Source organism: Vipera ursinii, assembly GCF_947247035.1.
Source record: "Vipera ursinii genome assembly, chromosome: 12".
Classification (NCBI taxonomy): Eukaryota; Metazoa; Chordata; class Lepidosauria; order Squamata; family Viperidae; genus Vipera; species Vipera ursinii.
Genome location: NC_139525.1, coordinates 123,270 through 148,562, shown reverse-complemented (window position 1 = coordinate 148,562; position 25,293 = coordinate 123,270). Strand labels below are relative to the sequence as shown.

The 25,293-nt window shown below is 53.1% G+C and overlaps 3 protein-coding genes across 5 annotated transcripts; 2 read left to right on the top strand and 1 right to left on the bottom strand.

Annotated features, from left to right (window-relative positions):
- Positions 1-50: 50 nt before the first annotated feature.
- RBM41 (RNA binding motif protein 41) lies at positions 51-2,594 on the top strand. Of its 3 annotated transcripts, none has more exons than XM_083372116.1 (7): positions 51-94; positions 190-306; positions 384-570; positions 846-1,050; positions 1,147-1,469; positions 2,062-2,209; positions 2,343-2,594. In XM_083372116.1, exons 1-7 carry the CDS (start codon positions 87-89, stop codon positions 2,417-2,419), a joined length of 1,065 nt encoding a protein of 354 aa, XP_083228242.1. In that variant the 5' UTR covers positions 51-86; the 3' UTR covers positions 2,420-2,594. The 3 variants fall into 3 exon arrangements, with proteins under 3 accessions (XP_083228242.1, XP_083228241.1, XP_083228240.1); XM_083372115.1 differs by having other exon boundaries at positions 72-94; positions 1,153-1,469; positions 2,289-2,594; XM_083372114.1 differs by having other exon boundaries at positions 72-94; positions 2,289-2,594.
- Positions 2,595-6,410: 3,816 nt separating this feature from the next.
- Positions 6,411-7,091, bottom strand: CLDN2 (claudin 2; the record flags this gene model as incomplete). Its single annotated transcript, XM_083372147.1, has 1 exon — positions 6,411-7,091. One exon carries the CDS (start codon positions 7,089-7,091, stop codon positions 6,411-6,413), a length of 681 nt encoding a protein of 226 aa, XP_083228273.1.
- Positions 7,092-11,198: 4,107 nt separating this feature from the next.
- Positions 11,199-12,550, top strand: PRRG3 (proline rich and Gla domain 3; the record flags this gene model as incomplete). Its single annotated transcript, XM_083372164.1, has 2 exons — positions 11,199-11,351; positions 12,008-12,550. Coding segments are annotated over 2 exons (696 nt in total), but the record flags the coding sequence as incomplete, so codon positions are not given.
- Between the last annotated feature and the right edge of the window lie 12,743 nt (positions 12,551-25,293).

The window sequence follows — 25,293 nt, the reverse complement described above, 5'->3', positions numbered from 1 at the left end:
GATTGGGGGCGGGGCCTGGGGCGCGAGCCAAGCCAATAGGGGTGCTCCCGGCAGTCCGCGCGGCACCCCGGCAGTCCCTGGCCGCGATGAGGCGGTGAGGCGGGCGGAGGGGAGGGGGAGGGGGAGAGGGGAGGGGGCGGGGGGGGAGGGGGCGGTCCGGGAGCTGCCGGTCCCTCGTCTCGTCCGCAGGTGCGGAGCCCGCGACGGGGAGGAGGCGGCGGCGGCGTCGGAGCTGGAGACGGAGGGCGAGAGGCAGCTGAAGCGGCTGCTGCGCCTCCAGCTGGACACGGCGGCCTCGCTCGAGCAGTGAGTGGCCGCGGGAGGGGCTCGCCCGGGACCCCCCCCCCGGCCTCGGGCGCGGCGTGACGGGCCTTCTCGCGCAGGTGCGTGGCCAAGCGGCACCGCTTCGCGCCGGCGACCGTGTACCGGCCCTTCGGGGAGGAGGCCGCCGGCGCCCGCACCTTGCCGGAGTTCCGGGCCCTGCAGGAGAGCAGCGGGGAAGCGGCCTCTCTGCAGGAGCTGGGCCTTTCCGACGCCGAGATCCGCCTCTGGAGGCAGCGGGCCCAGAAGGTAGCCGGCCGGGGGCTGCGGGGAGGCCTTCCGCCGCCTTCGGGGCTGACTGCCTGGTTCGCCTGCGGCGCTGCCTGGCCGAGGTTTCTCTCCTCTGCAGCAGCTGCGCGCCAGAAACCCTTCTCGGCCAGCCCCCACCCCACCCCCGGTGCCCCTTCAAGGAACCACTCGCCCCCCCCAGCCCCCAGCCCGGCCGAGAGGAAGGCAGTTGCCCTGCTCTCTCCCGCTGCCCTTCTGCAGGAGCGGCGTCTCCCCACCCCTCTTGTCTGCTTCAGAGCCCTGGGCTTGGGGCCGCCCCGGAGGCTGCTCGGGAAAGGGTCCGAGCCATCCAGGAGAAGATGGCAGAGCGCCAGCGCATCCTCTCCCTGCCGCAGCACTTTGCAGGCAGCAAGTCCCTCAGCAGGCGTGAGATGGAGATCGAGAGGGCTCTTTTCCGTGGAACAGACCACCATTCCTTTCTGCGGATGTTGTATCGCCAAGGTATGGTGCCTGTCTGGGCCGAGGGCTGCCCCACGTTGTGCGGGGCTCGTTATTCTGTTTCCAGGCTCTGGTCAGGAATTGTCTTTGCTTCTTGAGGTTCAGATGAAGCTCAGCCCAAGGTTGCCCCTGAGACGGGCCCAATGGCTCAGCTGGATGCGGTTTATCGGGAGCTCCTGAGCGAACCACTGCCCAGCCTGAGGCCACTGGAACCACCGGAGTCTCCCCAGAAGGCACCTGAATCGTCTTGCTCTACTGCCTTCACCAGCCTTGGAGCAGCTCCATCAGCCGTGGAGCCTGTGGTGGTGACAGAGCCTGTAACGTGTGTGCCAGAAGAGGAGATTCTCCGGAGCCGCCTTTCCAAGGAAGAAATCCGCAGGATCCCCAGATTTTCCTCCTATAGCTCAGGGGAGCCAAGCAAGGTACTCGCCAGGCAGGCTGGGCTGGGCTGAGATGCTTTGCTCTTCTCTGGGAGAGTCCTGCCTGGCCTCTCGTGTCACGGTGTTCAGCTCAGCGCCTGGGCCATTGAGCAGCTTCCCCACAGAGGGAGAGGGTTTGCCTCTGAAGTACAGAACCAGGCAAAACAGCAGCCCCTCCCTGCCAGTTGTCTGGGATGATGGGGAGGCTTGGGGAACCTTCAGGGGAGAAGAACATAGTGACCCTCAGCCTGGATAGTCCTGTGCAGTGAAAGGAGGGGCCTCTTGTCCCTCTTCCCTCTTAGCAGGCCGGTACTGCAAACAGCTTCTGTGCTGGGGAGATGGCGGGGGCTACGGCAGATACCCAGCCTGCTATGAACGAACCTTTATGAATGAACCTTTATTGTCAGAGTACAACCGTGTATACATTGAGGTTAGCCGAGCCTCCCTTCGTGCTCCCACCCCCCAACTCACAGTGACAACAAACCTCCATCTTATTACACCATGTGAACTAATTGCACCACGCACCAGCCTCGCAACTCAATTCTGCATAAAGTTTATAAAAATTATTTCCTGCTCCATTTCCTCTGGGGGTTAGGTGCTGTATGTGAAAAATCTGTGTCGCAACGCTACAGTGAATGACCTGCTGCCCTTGTTCTCCCGCTTCCAAGAGAAAGACAGCCCCCCTCTTCATTTGCGCCTGCTGAGCGGGCGCATGAGAGGCCAGGCCTTCCTCACCTTTCCCAGTAAGTAGCTGGCCTCTCCGGGAGGGCTCGGCCGGGTTGGAATCTTCCCCCCCCCCACTAAGTCGTCTTCTCTGGCCAGCTGTGTCCCAGGCCCAGGATGCTTTGGAGCTGCTCAACGGGTTTCTCCTGCTAGGGAAGCCACTCATCCTTGAGTTTGGGCGGAGTGAGAGGCCGGCTTCCATCCCTGCACTACAGGAGACCAACAGCTAGTCAGACAAATCCCAGACTGTTCGGGTAGCTTGATGGCTTTCCCTGCAGATGGAGGAGACTGGAAGAAGTCTTGCAGGAGCTGTTGCTGCTGGGGCTCCTATGCGCCCCTTTGCTTTCACATACAGAGGGAGCTGACTGCATGTGGGGAGCAGGGAATAAAAGTGGGCTTGCCAAGCTACAAGAGTCATTTTGTTACACCACCATTGCGTGAGAGGCTCTGTTGACCATTTCTCACTCAGTTTGCATAAAATGCATGAATGCTCACGATTCCTCTGGCTGTGTTGTTTGGGTCCTCTCAGAACATTCTGGGGCACCATCTTCAGTCAGAATAAGCAAGTGTTGCTAAGGGATGGTGGGGTTACTTAGCGTTTGCTAAGGTCGTCTTTCTCTCTTACGGGCTGGAAAAAGTCCCTTTCCTTGGCCTTGAGCTGCTAAAGAGTCATCAGATGGATACTTAAAGCAGTTTGTGCTAACTGGGAGCCAAAGAAGCTTGCTTTGTTTCAGGTAGAGCCGGGGCCTTCAGCATACAAGATGGGTTCTTGGCCCCCAGTTTTGCAGCAGATTGACCCTTTGGAGAGAGGGGTGGGAGCCCAAGGCCCTCCAAGAAACAGCCTCCAGTTAGGGGTTAGAGCTCTGCTTCCCACCTCTCTGGGCTAGGGAGCAGAAGGAGAGGAGCGTCATTCACCCTTTGCAGCCTAAGCATCCTGCCAGCCAGGGTGAAGGAGGCCCATTGGGGGGGGAGTGGCAGGGAAGCCCATTAACTGGCCCAGAGCAGGGCTAGACAAAGGAGGCTGGGCTGTTTTGGGCTCTTTTTGAAGCCACACCCCCAGACTGGTCTATTCTTCAGAGGGGAAACCCTGAACTGCTCACAATTGCCCTTGATTCCCTCCTCCATCATCTGGGGCAAAGGTGGCGGGGGGGGGGGGGCGGGGGGGCCGGGGCATAGCAGGGAATGTGAGACTAGATGATAGGTGTTTCGACCCTTTTCCTCTGTAATAAAGTGGGGAACTTCGGAGCTGGCTGGAGTGGCTTTGTGCTTTTAATGAATTCTCACCTGGTTAAAGGAAGAAAGTAGCAGCCACTGGTGTGTTAAAGCTTGCTTAGCCAATGCTGCCCTTTCTCCACTGCCTCTGATATCGTCTTGCTCCAGTTGTTTCCCCCTTTGCATGGACAGGAGCCCTGCAGAAGCAGGTTCTTAGGAGGGGTCTCCCAATTCCACCATCTGTGTCTGCTCCAGAATTACCTCTCCTGGTTGCTTTTTTCTCTGGGTCATGGAAATCTGGTGGCCCCACCTTGGTTATTAAAAGAGTGCAGCAGGGTGTCGCATTTGCTGCTTGGATTGCCCTCATTCTACGGGGCAGCAGTAGGGAAAAAAATCACAGGTTCAGCAAGAAATGTATTGGAGGGAGTAGAGCAAGGGATTGGAGGCCTGCCCTTACCTGTCCCACCTCTTGCAGAATCTGTTGGACGTGGCTGCCCAAACTGCATTCTGCCCTCCTTAAAGTGGTCACAGGGTGAATTGTTTCAAGGAGCACTCAGGTGGGTGTAGAGAGAGAAAAAGTCCCTTTTAAGTTCTTTCACCTTAGGAACCATTTCCCCCTGGGGGGGTGGGGAGATGGCAAGAATGCTTTCGTCATCTATTATCAGGAAAATAGCTTTATTGGTTTGCAAAGGTTAATAGCGGCAACGCAACAATGCATTAATCAAGTTTTTTTTCCTAAACTGCCCTCCAAGCTTTGCCTGCGTAAGCTGTGGAAACATAAATCCACTGGACACCCAGCTGTTCCGAAAGGAGCTCATCTGTGGCCCCCCACTCCCCAGGGTGGATCAAAACAAGGCAGGGGAAACAGTTTCCACCCAAAGCCCAACTCTTGTCTCTTCCTGCAAGGAAAAACACATCGCCCACAGCTTAGCTTGCTCCTTTGCCCAAGGATGCTGACCCTTCCTCCATCACTGGCATGACTGGGAGACAACAATTTCTTTTAATAGGGAATTGCCCTTGTCATGATTGATAACTACATATCCATCCATCCACCCATCAATTCACAGGAAAAGTCTTTCATATAGAATGTCTCCTAGCTCTGGAGTTCCATCCTGGCATTTTACTCTTCTGGGACATCCTTTGGCCACATCCAGTTTTCTAGATGGCTGCTCTGAAGCCTTGCAAGGAGCGGCCGCATACTGACCCTCCAACCAGTCTTGCACTTTCAAATTTAGACTGGGCCAACTAGGCTGTAGCAGCTAGAAAAGACCTGTTGAGTTCACCGTTCCCAGCCCCCTCCCCCAACCCCGCTATTCTCAGTTCCGCTGGCCCTTCAAAAGAGGACCTTGCCAGGATGAATCCACTCCATTCATTTGGCTACTGTTTGTCTTGTCTCCCCGGCTCTTCAATCGTGAAGGGATTGGTTGATCTCCTCCTGAGCGGAGCTATTCTTTTCCCACTTGTGTTTGTATGGCCTCTTCTGTGTCCTCAGCACAGCCTCTGGAAGCTCACTGCCTGCTTGTTCTGGGAATCATAGCTTTGCTGCACTTTTTTCTCTTAAGCCAAGCCTTTGCTGGAGCTTGGATTCCCATCTAGTTCAGTATCATCCTCTTAGGGTTTTTCAGCTTCTTCACGCCTCGCTCTAGATACCCGTCTCACACTTTATATGGAAGAGTCTTGCATCAAGTCTCTGTCTTCCCTTGGACCCATTTGCCAACTCACTTTCGCCTGCTGCCTTCCCTCCCGGTCCCCCCTTTTCTCTACCCAAAGCATTAGCTCTTCTGAGAACACACGTACTTTTTAAAATCCCTGTTCCAGGACATTGCTAAATAGACCAACAGGCAAACATGCTGGTGCCAGTATATTGCTCTGGAGCAGGAGGTATAATAAGAGGTCAGCCCTGGGCCCGTTTTGCTGGCCTCCAAACAATTCTTTGGGATGGGCCAGAAGTACTTCAGGATCATCCCAATCTTGTTTCCTTGGCTCCCAGGTTAGAAGGAATTGGTCCTGGTGTTGGAGGTGCTTCTTTCCCAGTGGCCCAGACACAGTTAAGCCCCTCTGTCCCGCCTCTGTCCTTTTCCTTTATTCCTTTATAGCAGGGCTGGAAGAGAAGAGGCCGCCTAGCCCAACCCCTGCTTGAGCAGATCTTCATTGGCCAGTGAAACCACTGAGCTCTTCCAAGGCCAAAGGCTTCTCAAGCGTGGAGTACTTGAAGCGGGTGGGTGGGTGGAGTGGCCCTTTGATCCCAGAGCAGGCGTGCCCATGGAGTTATTTCATCTGCCAAGACCAGCATGTACCCACCCGCAGAGCAGGCACAGTTCGGCCTCTTCAAAGCCAGAGGCTAAATACACACTGTTGAGACCTAAATAATAGTGGGCTGTGGGCAACTTGTCATCCTTTTGGAAATCTGCAGAAGGCAGGGCAAGGGATGGGGGTCTCAACTTCTCTCAGAGGATGCTTCAGTTGCCCTAGGGACATCCCCAAGCATCCTTGGTCTGTTCTGCCATCAACCCCCTTGTTATGAGCTCCAGCAGATTGGGGTGGTTTCTTTTTTATTACCTTACCAAGGTCTCTCCCAGAAATGGTGACTGTTTCCCCACAGCACTGAATGATGTCCTCCCAGTCTGGTTTCCCACTCTGAGGCTGGATCCCATGGAACGGGAGATGGGATGACGGCAGGATTTGAGAGGTGCTTAATAGAGGCCTGGTGGGCATCCGTGACTCCTCCAGATTGATTCCTCCTGTGCCATGCAGTCATTGGGCACTTTGCTTGGTCTAGCAGGAAGGTCTTCAGAGGAAACACAGCCCCACTGGCCTCAAAGACACTGCAGCCACCGGACTGTTGACAGACAATACAACATCTCCGGCAGTGCCAAGTTGCATCGGGAAGAGTCAGGGCTGGAGTGCTGAGGATGAAAGGAGGGTTGTGGGAAGAATAAGCCTCTCTCTCTCTCTGCTTACCTGCTCAGTGCATCCAGTAAGCCAGTTTTTGTGGGTGGCCAGCCACTGCTACACATAGCCAGTCTGGCCGTATGCACTGGCCTTTGGAGGTGTGATAGCTGGCAGGGAGCTCCTGTCAGTCGTGGCCCGAGAATGATGAGGACTATAGCGGGTTGCTTGCGAGTCACGAGATGGGCAGGAGGCACAGAGGATGGCGCCGCCAATGAAGGAGATCAAAGAAGATAGGATACCCAAATATAAGGCTTCCCCAATCTCATATTTCATGCTGTCGGGCACAAGAGGGTTGTAGAAGTCACGGAGGATCACATGGAAATTCCACACAAGAGGGATGAAGCTGAGCAGTGCCCCCAGGGCGAAAGTGACTCCTCCCAGAACCGCCACTCTGTCCTTTGCTGGGGAGCTCTGAGAGAAGATGGTGCATCTCATCCCCGCCACAGAGAGAATGGCAGCCAGTGAGCCTACGGCAACGGAGGTGGCCATCATGGCTTGGGCCACCCGGAGGTCAGTGGGCAGGCTGAGCAGAGAGCTGTAGATGTCACATTGCACAATGCCTGTGCTGTGGGTTGCACACTCCATCCAGAGTCCTTTTGAAAAGCCAACAGCTGTGACGATGCTGGAGCCGATGTAGGAGCTGATCCGCCAGCTGGGCAGCAGAGTAGCGATCAGGGTGCCCAGCAAGCCCAGCAGCCCCAAAATGTAGCCTGCCAACTGGAGTCTGACTGAGACCATTCTTGCTCTCCTTGGCTATTGTGCGTTGGTGCCTTCTTGCTCTCTGCACCCTTCTTCTCAAGTGCAGGCTGGAGCAAATGTTTAGAAGACCGGGAGCTTGAAAGGAAACCATCCTGGATTAATTATTAGCTTCTGAAAAAAATGCCAAGTGCCCTTTGTCCATCCCCTTATCTGTAGAAATTACGTCCTAAAACGTAAAAGAAAGAACTATCTGTGATGATCATTAGGGCAAAGGGAGGAACATCTGTTTTCACTAGTTTAACAAAAATTCTGAGAGGCTCCTTAATGAGAAGCGACTGCTCATTTCTCAGAGGAAGAAGCCCGTAATGGTTGTGGTCCCATTTTGATGAGAAGGTGACCCTCAGCCTGTCTATGAGTTGCATGATATACAGAAGAGCATATACTCATCTGAATGAGATGGGTAAAGCTTTGCTATGTATTTTTAACACACACAGAAAAATAAACTTTGTCCTGATTTTTAAAAATCCCTTGCAAAAAGAGAAGTGTGGAGTTACTTGCTCCCACCTGCAAGTGTGGGGGAGAGGGGAGGGGAGGGGGGAACCAGCACCCGCAGCCCCTGGCCCTGAGGCATTTTTCCTCTTCAGTTCAGCCTAGCAGATAATCCCTCTCCTTGCAAGGTGTGCTTAACCTCTTCAGGACAGCCAGACCAGAGTTTTGGTGGGAAGAGTGAGAGGATGGGAGGGGGCTTTGCCGGCTCAACACACCCCTTGTCCCCTGCTTATCCTAGCAGAAGGAAGGCTTTCCCTTTTCAATTGCCCAGCCTTCTGGAGGAAATGGGATTTGGCTTCCATGCTCTGCATGCACTGATTGGCAGCAGGGTTATTGGTGTGTGTGTGTGTGTGTAAGTTTCCCACAAATGCCCAGATTTATTCTCTTGCGTTTTGGTGCAAAAGAGCCAAGGGGTGGGGTGGGGGGGTAGTGGCAGCACAGCAGTGTTTTCTGCTGCCCTCCCGGCTTTCCACAGTACAGACAGAAGGCAATGTTTGTAGCTCAGAGTTGAACTGTGAGGTCCTTGGTGCTCTCTGAGCTTGGTTGTTTTCTTGCAGACGTTCATGACGCAACTAGGGAACAACATCAGTGCATAATGACGTTTACCTAGTTTGGTAATGAAACATCTGCAAGAAAACAAACTTCGAGCACTAAGATCCCCCTCTTCCCCCCACTCCCCTAGTCTTGGAAGGCAACTGAAACGCAATCTTAGCATCTCGGGACGGTGATAAGCAGCTGCCCTATCTGGCCGCTTCTTTTAACTTCCGTGATACACAGGAAAGTAGTAATTCAGGACAATATAACCACGATGCTGGAAACAAAGGCCAAGCCTTCGAGGAGACGAATCGCGTGAGGCCTGGGCTCTCAGCAGATGCACTCGTGGATTGCCCCCACAGGTCCTTCGGGAGCCCAGTTTTAGCCTGGCTCGCCTGCGCAAGGGTGGTAGGCTGTTGGTCAGCCGGGTAATTATGGCCGTAAGCCAGCGCCACCAGGGAGCTAGGACTCGAGGAAGGAGAAAGGAAGTTGCTGACAGCCCAAGTTTTGGCCGAGCCACCTGCAGGCTCCTCTTCCACTACTCGACCAGGCTTCCAGGCGGGCAGGGGCTCCAGGTGTGCCCGGAAGGTTCTGCTTGGGGGTGTCAAGGTGGGTCCCTCAACTCTCATAAGGCTCCCAGGGGGATTGCCCCAATTGTGCCAAGGCTGGAAGACAGCATCCCCTCCCCTGGCCTCGGGCAGTCTTTGCCCGGCTGGAGCAAAGAATGAGGGCAGTTCGGTCCCAGCTGGCATGAGCTCCAGGCCGCCCACCTAGTCCTGGCAGGACTTCCCAAGCTCTGGGTTAGTGGGTGGGGGAGAACGGCTCCTCCAGGGCAACTAGCCCCCCACCAAGAGGCACGAGCAGCTGCTTCAACTGGAAGGCCTCCTCCCTTCTTCTTCCTGGCGTGGCCTGGAGGCTCCTCTTTTACTGATTGGAGGCGCAGCGAAACAGCTGGATGGGCCACGGGGGGGGCGGGAGCGTTTGGGGGAGGCTGTCTACGGAACGGGGTTTCGCCTTCCCTTTTCAGCAGCGTCCTGAGACCCTGGCCCAGAAAAAGAGAAATCCCCCGCGTCGGCCACCGGAGAGGCTCCGGCCGCCCCTGGACCACGCTTCCCAGAAGCCCAAGCGAGAAGGAAAGGCATCCGTTAGCCCACCCATCGGCTTTCCCCTTTGGAGCACGGATGGGCGTCCGGTCTGGCTCCAGCTCGCTGGACCTACGATTAGATAACGCAGCGAAGGGCCGCGGGGTGCGTGCGAGCTCCGCCTCCAGGGCGCGGCTGGCTGGGGCGCGCGGCCAGTCCCGCCCCTTGGCGCCTCCGACTGGCCGCGGCTGCCGGCTGATCTGGTGAGTTTCTGCAGGGCTTCTCGCCGCGAAAAGCCAGCGAGCGAACCGAGGTCTCGGATGGTGGTCGCGGAGCAGGGATCGTCTCGGAGAGTTTAACGGAGGGCGGGGCAGAGTGGCTGCCTCGGCTTTGCGTCTCTCGCCCCGAGCACAGGCGGCCTTTCCATTGTCTCGGCGAACCGGGTGAGGGGCGCGCTCCGACAGGCCCGATACCCGTCGGTGCTCCCGATGCCTGGAGGTGACGCGCATGACGTCAGCAGCATCCTGTTCTCGCTGCATCCCGTACGGCTCCTCGCTGTTGCTATGGCAACCTCTTCCCCGACGGCAGAGGTAAGGGATCGGAGTCCTCACGGCCTTCGTGCGCTCGAGGAAGGGCTCTCCCTTTGGAAAATGCGGGAGGCGTGTGTGTGGCACGGTTGCCGTGGCCGGCTCGCCTGGTGCTTGCTCCCACTGCAGAGTTGGGGACCAGACCCCCGCTGCCATCCCCGTTCCTTCTGCCTCGGCAAAACTCCTCGCTCAGCGCTGGCACCTGCCGGCCAAACTACGGGGGGAGGGGAGAGTGCCTGAGAGGTTGGAGCGGGGCGTTTGGCTCAGCAGTTGCGAGGTTTGTAACTGAAAGGCAGATCCTATTTGGACTGTGGGATTGCCACTCCCCTCCTTGCGCAAAAACCCTGCATTGTGCAATGTTGGGGGGGGGAGGGATTGCCGCTTCTCTTCCCTCATCTGATGTAGAACTCCGTGTATGCAGAGACAGGAGCCTTCAGGGCCCCCTCCTTCCTCCCAGCAAATCTGTCCATGTTCCTGGCACGTATGCTGCCAACACGAATCCTCAGTGTCTGGAGATGTTTTTCCATTATTGTCTGTGCTGGTATTGTCTGGAGGAAGAAGGGCAGCTTTGGTATTGGCCTGGGCAACTGGGTCTCAAGCACCTTCAAGGATGGTGGAAGGGAAGAGGAACCTGAGAATTAATGGGAGGTTTTTTAACTGGTTTGCTCTCTTCCTAACAGTTGGCTGAGACCCGTAACTGATAGAGTGAAGACCTAACATGGCAAGTAGGTGAATTCTTTGCTGGAGAGAAGCATGTTTTCCACCCATCCTGGGGAGAAGGGGCTGAAAGCCCTGCCCTAGGCCACCGAGGGCTGGCTGGGTTTCTTCTACATTCTTGAATTAGTTTTCAAATGCAAGGAGAGAAAGGGGAGGAGGACTGCTCTTAGGCTGTCCCAAGGGGAGGGAGTGTCTTGAGGGTGTTTTGGCCAGTGCTGCAACTGTCCTAACCTGAGGTTACCTTTGCAGGAGGGGCCTATTCGCCCTCACCCATGGCTTGTCTTCTCTAAGGACAGGCTAGGTAGCCCTTCCAAATGCCACAGCCCACCACTGAGGCTGATGGATGTTTAGCTGTTCCAGTTTTAAGGTAGTGCTTTCACTTTTTGCATCAAGGTGGTTGATGACATGACCAAGTGAATTGGGCCACCAGCCCACACGAGCCCAGTCCTGCCCATCACGGGTTAAGAGAATAAGTAGTACCTGCTTCTTCTGCCACTGGAAATTTAGGTGGGAGGGGAGGTGATGATCTTGCTCTGCAATGAAGCAGCAAGGCCTCCACCACAGAAGAAGAATGGGAGCTGCCAGAGATGAAGAGAGCCACAGATGGTGGCAGACGTTTCGATCATTTCCTGGCCTGTTAAGGCGGCCATGTTGGTGCCTGTCTTCCAGCCTTCCTCACAGCCCCGAAGGCCCATTCCGTCCTGAAGCGCTTTCCACGGGCCAATGGCTTTCTGGAAGAATTTCGCCAGGGCACCATTGAGCGCGAGTGCGTGGAAGAGGTCTGTAGCTATGAGGAAGTCAAGGAGGTCTTTGAGAACAAGGAGAAGACGGTAGGTGGGTCTGGGAGGGAACAACAGGGGTATCCCTTGTCTTTCACCCACGTACTCCCTTGCACCAAGTTTCCCCACTCTGCTCCCAAGTTGTGGATAAGAATCCATCTGGATGAGGGCTTCAGCTACTACAGAGGGAAATAGCATGTTAATTTCAATTGCTCAATAGAACATTCATTCCATTTGTTCCAACTGTCTGAAAAGGCTTATTATTCACTGCTCAAGAAATAAGATATAAGAATCCTTGGCTCCTTGGTGTAAAAAGAGTGAGGAGTGGACAGGTGGGCAAGAGGATGAATTTTGCAGGAGGAGAGCAAAATGGGCTGATAGTTGGGGGATTCGAAAACAAAAAAGCTATGCACCAGGTAAAACCTAAAGAAAAAGTCAGAGGACTAAAGTACATTGGGTAGTCTTGTTTTGGTGATTTCTCCAGGCATCAGGAACCATTTGTACTGCCTCCTAGTGATGGGACTAAGTGATTGCATATGAGTCTGTCTCTCTGTCTCTCTCTCTCTCTCTCTGTGTGTGTGTGTGTGTGTGTGTTGCTTGGCTCATGACACATGGCCCAAATCCTTAGGCACTCTTGATCTAATCCCTTTCAGGGACTACGGCGGGAGTGTGGATGGTTGCTTACTGGTGTCTCCCATTCTTGGCAGATGGAGTTCTGGAAGGGTTATGCCTACTCTGTCAAAGATGCCTCCAACGGGACAGACCGCTCCGATGCCATGTACGTCATGGTGCCACTGCTAGGCGTGGCATTGCTCATTGTTATTGGTCTCTTCATCATCTGGCGCTGCCAGCTGCAAAAAGTCATGCACCACCGGCCCTCCTACCCCCAAAATAGGGGCCTGGCCAGTCGAGCAGCTCGCAGCTTGCCCAGGGTAAGGGTGCACCGTGAGGCTCCTCCCAGCCAGAGCGAAGCCCACTACCAGCGGGACCCAAGCAGCCGAGGGGCTGTTGATGGTGAGTGGGGGCAGGGGTTGTCCAGTCAGCTGGCCAGGACACTTGTTGAGCCTGACCACATGGCTCCCCCCTTGTCTAGACTGTGTAGTGCCACTCCTCCCCCCTCCTATGAAGAAGTGACTGGGCAGCCTGACTGTAGTGGCAGCAGCGGCACAGAGGAGCCCAACGTGTCCTACAGCGACCCACCCCCCAAATATGAGGAGATTATGAATCCACTTCACACTCTTGGGAAGTAGCAGCCCCAGAGCTTCTTGGTCAGGTGATGCCGTCACAGAAAAGCCTTATCCTCCACCCTCATCAAGTGCTCCATGGGTAGCCGGTACCATCCACCCCCCCTTACTCCTTCTGCTGGGCTGTTGCAGGACTTTCAACTGGAGCGGTTCTGGTTGCAGGGATGGGGTGGAAAGCCCAGCTGAACTGTGCCCAGGGGCCCTTTACAGGAAGATGGTTGAGCCGCTGCCCTTTACAGGAAGGAGGCTGAGCCCCACTGCTGCAAGGAGAGGCTGCTGCAGAGGAGCATTCAGCGCCTTGAAATCCACCCTTTGGGCAAGAGCTTGGTTGGGCACTGATGGTGGATCGGGCAGGGTGGGGGCTTTGCCACTCTTCCTACCTTCCTGGGATGGTGCTGATGAGGAGGAGGGCAGATACGGCTTTTTGGTATGTATCTGACCCAGGAAAATGTCAGTCCTTCTTTTCTTTCTACCCAGCACTGCTTTGTTCAGCCAAAGGAGGGGAAGAAAGCCCACCTCTGTGTTTGCTGTCCCTGTGGAATGCTGCCTTTGTCTGTGGATTGAGCCTTGACACAAGGCCTTCTTCTCCAAAGAGAAGTAGCCCAAAGCCAAAGTGAATTGTTGTATTCACAAAGCCAACGCATTGACGAATGTCATTTTCTGATGCACCTGTTCCACTGGAAGGGGGCATGTCTGTGTCTGTGCCTGTAATTTCTGTGTGCACATGAAGGTCAGAGGAGAAGGACTGAGACTCTCCTTCCCCCCCCCCCCAGCCCCCAGAAACACAGCAAGGCATTGTCTGGCTCTCCAGGCTTAGCCTACTGGCCCAATCTGCGTCTCCCTCTCCCTGAGGCTGTCCAGAGGTAGAACCCACAGAGCCACATGCTGCCAAAGGGGATTCTAGATGGGCATCTGTGCAGGGAGCCGCTCCTGTTGCAGCAGCACTTCCTCCTCTGGTGGGATTCGGGCCCAGCCCCCAGGCCAGCTGCACTGGATGTTCTGCCCCAACAGTCGACTTTCCCCTTTGCCCCCTTCTTTGGATGTTTTTCCTGCTGAATGGAGGGGGGGGCATCCTGCTCCTCCTGCCCTCAGTGCCCTGCATCTCCCCCCACCATGCAGCCCCCTTCCTTTCCCTGGAATTCCCTGAAGATGTCTCCTTGCCAGAAGGAACCGCTGCTCGATGTTTTCACTCCCCTGGACAAAGCACGTACACTCTCTCTCACACAGACACTTCTTTCTCAATGGTGCTAATGCATAGCCAGGTATTCTCCTTGTGTGACACTGTAGGCTGCTTTACTGTATTTATATTTTTTGTTTAAACTGAAAAAACGTCATTTCTCTTGGGTAGTAGATTGTTTCTTGCACTATCAAAACCAGGTCATGGTCAGCCATGAATTGAGATGTGGACAGTGGCAAAAGGTAAAAAAAGACACAGAACATTGTAAGTGCAGTCACTCTCTTTCTGCCGTCACTGCCTGCCTTGCAGGGAGATTTTACCCCTCTCTTAAGAAAAAAAGCTGCCTTCTACGCTGGTATCAACCACCCTGAGCCCAGGGAGACTGGTGGCCGTGGCAAGTTGACCATGAGAACCTGGAGCAGGCAGATGGTCTCGGGGTCATCAGTGGAGAGAGATTGGCATCTTCCATGCTGCTAGTGACGCCTCGGGGGACCTTTCCTGAGGCTCCGATCTGCATACCAGCCAAACAGCTCTCCCTCCAGAAGTATCTGGGAAAAGGAGGAAACTGCCCAGGCTGTGCCCAGAGGCGATGGGCAAAGGACTTTGTGAGAGTTGGTGACTGCATGGTTTTGCCTGCAGAAATGGTTTGCACCAGGGATAGGTTTAAAGGCCACGTCTACTTGTCACATTCTGCTCCAATTGCTGCAGTCTAGGTCTGAGTTAGCCTTCTGGTGGCACTCCATGAGCTGGATTGTGTGACACATGTTGACGAGCAGGTTTTTGTGTGTGTGTGCTGAGGTTGCACTTTTCCAGCTTTTGGTGGGAGCCAGGCTGGAGAGGTTCTTCCCGTGAGATGGACATATGAAGGGAGCAATCAGGCTGCTATGCTGACCTCTTCCTGAGGTTAGGCACCGGTGCCAAGGCAACTAAGCGGCTTTTGGGCACCTTGGCCTGGAAGATGCTCCAGAGGAGCGGGAGGTGGGCCAGAGAGGAGCCCTTGGGCGCGGCAGGCAGGGCAACCCGGGGTGGCGCAGCTCCCAGGGTGGGAGGAAGCGCCAGGCTCTGCGGATGGGAACCACCGCCGGCTCCCTTTCGGGTCAACACACGAGAGGCCACCCGGAGCCTCCAGGCACCAGTTCGGCATCACAGGCCGGCCGGGCCAGCTGACTCGGACTTGGCACCTTCGGCCGAGTGCACAGACACTCTGCGGGCCACAGCTGGGGGCAGGTCGCACCAGGCCAATCGCGGGCCAAGGCCGCTGACCTCGGCTGCAGGGCGGCCGGCGGGCCCTGAAGTTGGGCCCAAGGGAAAAGGACGTGCCCGGGCATTTTTGTCTTCCTCGCCTTTCCCGCCTCCTGCAGTTTCTTTGTAGGATTTCTTGCCTGGTGCAAAATCTTTCCAGGGCCCTGGCGAACGGACCTTCCTGCGTGCTGCAGAAAGACGCTGTGAGTAGGCGTGGGTGACCACGCTCACGTGCAAGACTCAGCCCCATTCTTTGGGCGCTGGTGGTCTCCCCCGGTTCCAGGATCCTCTGGTGGCTATGTTTGCAGGGCTGTACAAAGGGAAGAGCTATTTAATATGGAGGCTTTGCCGGGACTGGCTGCTGAGAATCCTCGTCTGGAGTGCCGGGCCCGTTCGTGCCCGCGACCCGGGGGGAGGCCTTTCTTCTGGTGACTGAATGGCATCGCAGGATCTCTTTTGCAGGGGGCGGGAGCAAAATCCCAAGAGGCGCTCTCCTTCCTCCCAAGAGTTTGAATTGCTGGATGGCAAGGAAAAGCCTTGGGCAGTCGCTCCCATCACAGAAGGCAGGAGAGCGGGCTATGTGGTCTGCACAGCTGGACAAAGCCGATCAAAAGCCGGCTCCTGTTTGTCCCCAGCCGGCTGCAGGTGGCAGTCGAAGATGCCTTCCTCCTCTTTCCAGATGTAGGTCCCTCGAAAGCCCTTGCTGGCTGGTAAAGCAGGGATCTTATGGGATGGTGGTAGTTGGTGGAGGGTATTCACAGTTTCTATGTATTGCCACATGCCAGACTGTCCTGACTGTTCATAGAAAGGCACAAAAGCTACTCAACTCTTAAATCTGTTAAGTGATACCTGTGGCCCCAATCCCATTACTGGCAATTACAGATCAACACTTCCTTGTTAACAGGCTTGTGCCTCTAGGGAGGGGCTGCTCCAAAGTGAAGGAGAGAAATAAGCATCTCACCCAGACACTCTAGTAGAGGAGACCTTGAGGACCCCCTTGTGGGATGAGCGGTTGTGCTCGAAGGAGACAGCCTGAAGATACTGAGATTCAAGGGCCGAAAGCCTTTACAGGCTAAAGCCACATAGATTATTGGAAGCCAATGAATGTTTAGAAAACCAGTTAGATGGCTGTAACAGCTTGCATGTGCTAGTAGGTGGGCTGCCCGGTTGTGGGTTTTTGCGATCTGTGTAAAGCAGACTGGCATAGCCCAGCTTTGGGGAACGCACAAAATTTTCCTGGCTGGCCTCCACCTGGAAGTCTAGCAATAGTTGTGAATCCAGGACCTGCATAATTTCCTTTGAGGAAGTGCAAACCTGTCCAAAATTGGAACAGAGAGCCAGATGATTTTGGGTTTTACCTGTTGGATGACCTCTGCCAGTAATCACATGTGGTCATCTAAACTATGGAAGAGAGGATTGGATCCTGCATCTCCTCTGAGGGAGCAACCCCAGCTGACCTTCCTCACTGGCTGGAGAGAGCAGACCTGCTGCAGAGCGATGCTCCTGGCCCTTGTGGTGGGACCAGACTGCCATGATTGAAGGTACCAAATGTTGCAAAGAGGGTCAAAAGATTATTGTGCAAAAATACTCACTTAAGTAAAGAACCAAGGACAACAAAGGCAATGTAGCATCTTATCTTGGCATACACAACTACAGGGATCTCTGGGCTTTTTGCCAAGGGAATGCAGAAGAACTTGAAACTCTCAAAGTTATGGGCTGTATACCCTCTGAAATAATACATGGGACATGCAAAAGCAGTATAAATGATAATACAACCATTACTATAAGAATGTGGATCTGATAAGGACATGGGGTAAGTTTATTGTGGGCTGGCCTGGTAACTCTTCTTTCTGGTCTTCTAAAGAGGCTCCTAGCCTGTCCCGGCTGCCTTATAAACTGTCCTTTATTGTGCCCATATGTGGACTCTCTGCACACCACAGGAACAGCAACAATTCAGCTTGTCTCCTCTGCCTAATATGCATTTAAGAGTCATATATGCAAAGACACAGTATTATTTGCCCCACACAGAGCTGAGCAGATCACACTCATATCCAGGTCCTGATTTCTTTGCATTTTCCATCCTATCTCCAGGATTGCAATCTGACTGAAAGAAATCTAGGTAAATTGCCTCCTCCAGGTCACTCAGTAGCTGGCATTCCTCCACTTTATCCACCCATTATCTGGAAAGGGAAGCTGGAGGCAAGGTAGAAGTTGGACCCACAATGAATCCAATGGGGGCATACAATTGCTTCCTTTAAGGCAACTGATGTGTCTTCCTCCCAAAATCTATCCAGTCACCCCACCCACAGTTAATTTGTTGAATTGACCCATGGGTCCCCCAAGACCATGGGGAAGTGAGCATTGATAGAACTCACTCGCAAGAGCCCTAGGAAGGTTTCCTTGTGTGGGGCTGATGGGATCATCTTCCCTCCCCTCCCTCCTAGAAATGAAGTCTCTCTTTTTCCAACCTTCTGGGGCACAGCAGTAGCTCCAGAGCTGGGGATGGGGGCAGGGAAAGGAACAGAAGGGGTTTTCCAAGACATTAGCCATGCCTGGTGCCCTTGCTATGGGTTGAATTCAGAGAGGGTGCTTTGTCATCTCCACCCTTGGGAGAATAGAGGTGGCTTGCTGGGGATGGAGAATAAGAGAAGAATGTGGAACCCCAGCTCTCCAAAAGTGTGCAAGTGTTTGATGTGCATATAAGTGAAATGCTTCCTGGCTTGAGGTCCTCTTTTCCAGTCTTTGGGATGCATGAGACAATCACACTGGATGGAGCAAGGAAGCCACTGTGCCACATGCTCATTGAACCAGCCCCAAACGCCAGGGGCTGGTTTTCCTGACCCTTGGCAGCCAAAGTGGGCAAAATCTACCAATTGCATGTTCAGGTAGCTCAGATATAGTGTCCTTGAAGTGAGTGATACCTGCTGGTGCCCAATTCCTTTAGGCTCAATAGAGATTGTGGTGATGAGTTACGTGTGTGCACACAAGCAAGCAAAAGATGCCTGTGGAGATGTGTCATGTTTAATTCTAAGCCAATCATTTTGCTTGTGCTGTACCTTCCAGGGAGGGGCAGGCCAATGTTCTCTGACCGATGCTGAGTCCTGCTGGCCTAGTGCAGCCTCTCACAGTGCCAGGGAGCCACGTGGAGCTGTTGACTGAGGTCCCTGTTACTCTCCCGGAGGTTCTGTGTGAGGAAGCCCTGCCCATTTACAGGACAGACCTTTGATGTCACTGCAGAAGTGCCCAGGTCCCCTTCCTTTGCATCTTTTGCCCAACAGGCATTTGCGGATACAATCTGGGAAGAGGGAATTTCCAGCAAGGCCCCTCAGGTGACAGTGGAGAGGATCAGGCAGAGGCAGGGCAGAAAAAGGAAAAAGAATGCCCTGCTGGGAGAAGGAATTTCATCTGTAAGCTGATGGTTCCCTATAGTCACCAAAGGCAGCACAGGCTGCCTGGGGGGGGGGCAGTGGGTCAGTAAGGCAAAGTAAGTCTCGGGGTCATTTATGGCCTCCCCTTCTAGCTGGCTAAGCTAGCATTGGCGTCTCCCCTTTCGGATAGCCTAGAACAGTGATGGTGAACCTTTTAGAGACCGAGTGCTCAAACTGCAATCCAAAACCCACTTACGTATCATTGGGTGCCTGGTGGGCGTGGCCCATTGGGTGGGCGTGGCCCATTGGGTGGGTGTGGCTGCAGTGGTAATGGCAGACTGGGTGGGACTAAAAAGTTCAATCAAGCAATCCAACTTTGTGAGATCTTTTTTTTCCCCGTGAGAAATTGAAATTGATTGATTGATTGAACTTTTTTTTTTGCACACGGCGCCAGAGTCCTAAAGCGAAAAAGTTTTATAAAACCCAGCTGAAGCCCTAGGACTAGGGCAATGGCGCGCATACTCACAGAGAGGGCTCTGCGTGCCACCTGTGGCACGCATGCCATAGGTTTGCCACCACGGGCCTAGAAGGTTCCAGTCACAAAAAGGGGACTTCTTTTGGCTGAAGTTTAGAAACTGGCATGAGAAGAGGAGGCTGTCCTTAGGGGATCTTTATAATCAGAAGCTGGATGGCCTCTCGCTGCTGTTGACTTCCTGCACTTTCTAGGGGGATAACCCGGAGCAGGGACTTCCAAGGGACACCTGGCGTTGCTCCTGAGTTGTCACAGCGGACAGTCTGTCTCAGCTGGTTTGAAGTGCACTCAGTTCACTGGGAATGTTAAAAGGCAAAACATGCAAGGAGGGGACCAGTGTTGGCATCTTTCTCTATTTTTGCAAATCCTCCCACTTCTTTGAGAAGGCCTCTTTCCTTCATGGCTGAGCTTGTGGGAAGATCTGCCTGTCCTCCCTCCGGGCCAGCAGGAGCTTGCTCAGCTTCCACCTCTGCCTCTGTCTGGCCTTCTGCCCCCGTGCCCCAGGTCCCCAGCTTCCTTTGGAGAGAGCAGGATCTACTCCTTCAGGAATGTCCTTCAAGTGCTGCGCTTCCTGGGACTCCAACTGTTCCAGTTGCTGTGGGGACCCGGGAGGGTCCAAATCAGGTATGCCCAACCACCCTGTGGAACTCTGCATGTTGCGCACTGAGAAGTGGGTCATGTTTTCCAGGGGGTGCAGCCATATCCCCAAGGTTGACCAGACTTGCCAGGACCTCTTTCTCCGGCCTGTTCCTCCCATCATTTATGACTCTCGCCTGCCAGCTTTTTCGGTTTGGACTAGCCTGCTCCCCCTCCTGCACGCAGCAAATAGCGTGTCTTCACCTCCTCCCTTTCGTCCCTGGGAGGTGAACTTGGTCTACGATGGATCCCTGGAGGGGCCTGGCATCCTGGAGAGTGGGTCAATGATGGAGCAGTAAGGGAGAGGACCACCAAAGTGGATCTTCCCTTGTGAAGCACTGAGATGCTGCAAGAGCCTTGTTCCCTCGGCCTGAGGTGCGCAGCAATGGCCGGGTCGCTTTCTCCTCTTCCTCTCCCCTGTTTGAAATGGCAACCAGCCATTGGGAGGGGGGGCACTGAGTGTTCCTGGTCTCTCTCTGGCCAGAAGGGTAGGAAGGGAGGGTAAAGGCTGCCCTTCCAGCCTTTGGTTTCTTTTTTTCTTAATGTTTCTGTTGTAAGCCATTGGCAGGTTTTATCTTTATTACTATTGTTCTTCCCTGTACGGCTCCTCTTGGGCTGTAGAGGGAGAAAATGCCTTCCCTCCTTCTTTCATAGTCTTTCCTGGGGGATGGGGGTGTGTGGAGGTGATGGCATTGGGTTGTCCTCCCTTCCACTCTTCTCCACTCAGCGATGATAGTAGGGAGGTGCTGTGCATTTAAGAGCATGATAACATTGGAGTTCTGTTTTTTAGATGGCTCTGCACATATCCCTGCTGGCCTCTTTTCACATTCTCCCCACTGTTGGTTCTTGTGGAGATAGTAGAAAGTAGTGAAGATCAACTTGATGGAGATCTACAGACTCCATTACCAAGGCTGGGGAGTCCATAGCAGATTGAAAACACATGGAAGTGGCTCAGACAGAAACCTCCCTGGGCTACAGGAACATAAGAAGGCCGAGGAAGACTGTGCTTATAGCCACTCTCCATAAACAATAGTTTTAGCCTTCCTGTTGAGCTGATTTCTGGATCTACTCTACCTGGTGGGGCTACAGCATGGTTTCAGTGTCTAATTTGTATATAATTTTGGAACTTTTTGTTCATGATAGCTGCAGCAAGATTATTATATGCGCAAAAATGGAAAGATTCAGCACTGCCCATTACAGAAGAATGGTGAAGATGACAGAACTTGCTGCGATGACTAAATTGACTTCTTTGATCAGAGAAAAAACAATATCTACATTTATTACTGTCTGGAAACCTCATAGACTTTTTGTGAGAAACAGAAAAAAATGAACTCATGATATATGGTTTGGATGATTAAATCAGATATATTGTAGAAAGAAGATACGTTGTAACCATAGAGTAAAATTTCTAATTGTTCTTATAACTTCCCACCCAGTAAGTGTAAAAGAAGATTGTAAGCTACTTCTTTGTGTCTTTTTTTTTGTTTTACTGTTGCACTTCTGTGGCATTGATAGCAATCATGGTAGGGCCAGTGATCTGGCCCAGCTCTGTTAGCAACCTTTGGCTGCTTCCAGCATTGTGTAACTCCTCTCTGGTTAGCACCAGCCTCCTCTGCAGTCATTTTGGTTATGCTGCTCGGCATTTGTGATAGCAGGAGAAGAGCAATCATACCAACCTCGCTAGAAGGGCTGAAGGCCTGGGTCTTGTAATGCAATTTCCTGCCCAACCCACAGACGGCGCTTCCTCCTGCGGAAAGTTCTACGGGATGCTGTAGCAGCATGGATGGGACTTGCATGTCAAGGCTGGACAAGAAGATCAGCCCAAGATTCCTGGAGCAAGGCTTGCACTAGCTTTGCCAGCCCTGCCAGCCCGCTCCACCCCCAGCCAGTTTTGTTATGGAGAGAGGCTAAGAGGTCTTCTTCCCACTTGCAGGTTGTGCGGGGGATGTCTTGCACTGCTTCCCCTTAGCTTCCCACCCAGTAAGTGATTAGAGTGATGTCCCTCTCCAACCTTGCTTCAAAGACAGAGCAGAGACCTGCTTTGCAAGCTGAACAAATCGTGGGGTGTAATTTTGTGCCATCCCACAGGGGGAGAAAGGAATGGTAAACCAAAATCTCTGAATGCGCCTGGTTGTTGCTTGTTGCATTCTTCCTGGAGAAATCTTTCGGTTGTTGTCCCGCCCTTTCCTCTACCACTCACTTCCCACCACCCGCTTCTCCAGGGAAAGAATTGTTGTGTCTTTGCTAAGTGTGTTTTGCATTCTAGGTGCACTAGGGAGCCTTGGTTGATGGTGTGGCAGCTGCTGCCTCTTGAGCCTTGCCTGCTGCCATTTTTCTTTCAGATCTTCTGATTTTCAAGCTGGAAAGTCATGTTCCTCCCCAAATTCCCCTTCCTAAGACTTCCAAGTCACATTTCTAATTTGGAAGAAGAATGGTTTTGCAAAGCTGTGAGTGCTGCCAGTGGTTAATAGCACAGATTCTGCATTTGCTCCCTTCTTAGAGAGTATCTTTTGTAGGCAGAAGGTTTCAAGTTCAGCCTTGGCAACTCTCCAGTTTGAGAGGGGATTGTTTGCCAGGTGGTGGGAAGGCTGTCTTACGGCCTGCAGTCAGGCAAACACAGGTGGAAGAGATGAAGACGCAGTTCGCCTGTTGAATTTGCATCGGAGAGAATTTGATTGATTGACATACATTGGCCTTTCCAACACGTTTTGACTTTCTTGCCTGCTGGCTCAGCAGAAAGGCCCCACTTCTAAAGAAAAAAGCAGCAAACCTGCTGGCTCGAAGCGATCTGTGTTGGTGCTGGAGGTAACCTTGGCAAGCAGCCGAGTCCCTGAGCAGCAGAAAGTAGTAGAGAAGGCGAGCTCCTTTGGGCTCAGCTCCCACACCAAGTGAGCCAGAGGAAGGGCTCAGCAGCAGGTACCGTTGAGCAGCAGGGGGTCCTTCCAAACCAGGGGCAGGAGAGGGGTGTTGAAGGGCATCTTGGTTCGGCATTGGCAGCAGGGGTGAAATTCCTACAAAAAGAGGTTCGAACAAATGCAGTCTGGGTAGGCAACGCCTGGGTCTTTCTTTGGCTCTTCTTTTCTCTCAGGCTGCATGAGTGGGTCACCGAGCACCGTCCCAGCCTTCAAAGGACCTCCTAGTTCTTTGGAACACCTGACAACCCTTTGAAGCAGCAAGTCAGCCGCCCAACTGATGCCCAGCGAGAGGGTGCTCAGCACAGACTGCAGGATCACAGCTGCTGCTCCTCCAGGCCTGCCCACCTCCAATGCAGTGACCTGCTTCTGACACGGCCGTGGCACCCGACTAGTGAGTAGCAGGGGAAGGACTGGCTAAGCCTACTTAGCTGGTTGAAGGGTTAGGTTGGGGGTCTGGAGGAACAAACCTACATGGTGCTGAGGATAGTGACCAATAGCCTTCCTGCAGCTTCTTTCCCTGGCAAAGAAAACTCTTATTTCACACTTGCAGTCATTGAAAGGCTAAACTAAGGCCACTTTGGAAATGCTTTGCCATTAAACAGGAACAAAAACTGACATGTGTGCAAACGTGCAGGATGGCAGTGGAGGGGGAAGGCTGCTTTGGTTGCCAGTCTCAAGTGTGGTAGAGATAATGGATGTCAGAGAATTTAGAAATAAAGCACTGGTCAATTAAAAGAACTAATGTCAATAGTAAGTTGCACTGGGCATAGTTCTGAGATCCCACTTCTCTCCTATTGTTCCAACGGCCTCTCTTTTTCTTCAACTGACTTTTTAAACTGCTCCGGAATGACAGCAACTGTCTGTTACACACAGCCAGGCAGCTCTTTCCCTGGCACAGCAAAATCAGTACAGATAAGCTGGCTTCTCCTTTTAACCAGTTTGCTTGCTTGCTGCTGAGCCTCGGGGCTGCCTGGCCTGTGTACCCTTCTTTAACTCTCCCTCTGACCTCCCACCTCCCCCGCCCCAGGCGTCTGAATTCAGAGGGCAGAAAGGGAGCAGCGTCTGTGTGTTCTTGCAGATGGTCAGCCAGGGTAATTACTAAAAAAAAGGAGAAGAAGCCAGGATAGTTAACTTCTGAATTGCCTACCACGCTTGGCACTTCTTCTGAGCTACCTGTCCAAACGGAGGGAAGCAGTCGGAGTTTCAGGTGGGGAGGTTTTGAAAGGCTGTAAAGAAGAGCTTGGGAGCCCATCTTCAATGAGGTGAGGTGATACAGTAGAGGTAGCTGTTTCCCCTTTTCAGGAGACCTAGTTCAGTCAGGGATGTGGCTTTTGCTCATAATTGGGGGGTGGGTCTCCCCGACTCAGCTCTGCAGTGCAAGAATACGTCAAGACCTTGAGTATTTTTGCTTTGATTCATGATTATTTTATTGATAGTTCTTTTCTCTCCCACTCTAGATACAAGTACTGCTACTACTTTTGCTTTTATTATGACTACTGCTAAATTTGCTGAAAGCAATTACAAAACAAACAACCCAAGTTAGTGAGGGCTAAAACAGATATCAAAATGTCCACCTAATAGACTGTGGCAGCTGCTTCCTGCAACTGGTTTGTTGAGGTCAGTTGGAAGCTCCGTGGTGCCTTTTGGCTCATGAGCTGTTCCTCCGGCAGAGTTAGGTGATGCTCCTCCTGTGAAGCTGGAAGGTTGGGGGCTGCCTCTCTCTCCAGGCTGGTTCCTCCCATGTTGCCCTGCTGAGTCTGCTGAGGACAGGCCACGGAAGCCTCTCACAGTTGTTGTTAGGCAGGAGCTTGATGCTGATGAGGTTGTCATGGTTCTGATAGCAAAGATGAAAGCCTTTGGGAGAAGCCTTGAACAACAACGTAGGGAAAGGGGAGTTAGAGCAAAGGGAGGCCTGGGGGTGCAGCAGCAGCAAAGGAAAGGAGGATGGGAGGAAAGTCTCTCAGCAGCTACATCAGTCAAATTCAAACAAATTTTTGAATGTGAATATGGGCTGTTTTGCTTTGCCAACTTCAATAGTCCAATTTGTTTATTAACATGTAACTATTTAGATCAGAGGTCCCCAACCTTTGGGGCACCAGGGACTGGTTCCATAGAGAGAGTTTTTTCCATGGGCCGGAAAAATTGAGGGAACAGGGAATTTCAGGTCTGCACCGTGGTAGGTGCCACGTGATTAGCATCCAGTCCACAATTCTTTTCCTACATCTTTCCTTGCCAGAGCTCTCACTGAATTTACGGGGCTGTCACTTATTAAACCAACTCCCAGCTATTGGCTGCAGGGCTCCTGAGTGTTTGGAAATTTACACACAACCCTACTTTTCCTAGGACCAGAACTGATTCCTCCTCCTGGTCCTGGGCAGAAAGCAAGTGATGCCAGGAGGAAAAGGGCAGGCTGGTGGGTCCCTGGAGATGTGTGGGGACAGGACTTCCATAGAGACACCTGGGAAAAGTGGTCAGGCTGACAGGAGGAAAGGGCAGCCTATCCTGAGATGTCTCAAATTATCCTCCACCCAACATGAGAAAATGCATTTTTGAAAGCCCCAATGCAGTGACTTTGCTAAAGGAAAGTCGGACAGCAGCCTTGGCAAGATGGACTTGCCTGAGCTGATAAGCCACTCCTCTGCCAAGCAAAGATGCCATATTTCAGTGGATATCAGGAAAATTGCTTAAGATACCAGTTCCTCCAGATTACCAACAATATGCCCCCTCTCATGTACAACAAAGTCATCTTTGGATAAAGTCATAGTGAAGCACCCAACCCAGAAGCAAACATTTATCAGGTTCTTGCATGTCCAGCCAGGCTTTATTTTCCCTGTTTTCTGGAGCAGAATAAAGTTGGTGGCTTCCACACATGGAGGATG

What these genes read in the sequence shown, in the direction of transcription:
- RBM41 (XM_083372114.1), top strand. An exon ending in GCGGATGTTGTATCGCCAAG is followed by an intron (nt 1,051 to 1,146) that starts GTATGGTGCCTG and finishes TTGCTTCTTGAG; the next exon opens with GTTCAGATGAAGCTCAGCCC. An exon ending in GCTCAGGGGAGCCAAGCAAG is followed by an intron (nt 1,470 to 2,061) that starts GTACTCGCCAGG and finishes TCTGGGGGTTAG; the next exon opens with GTGCTGTATGTGAAAAATCT.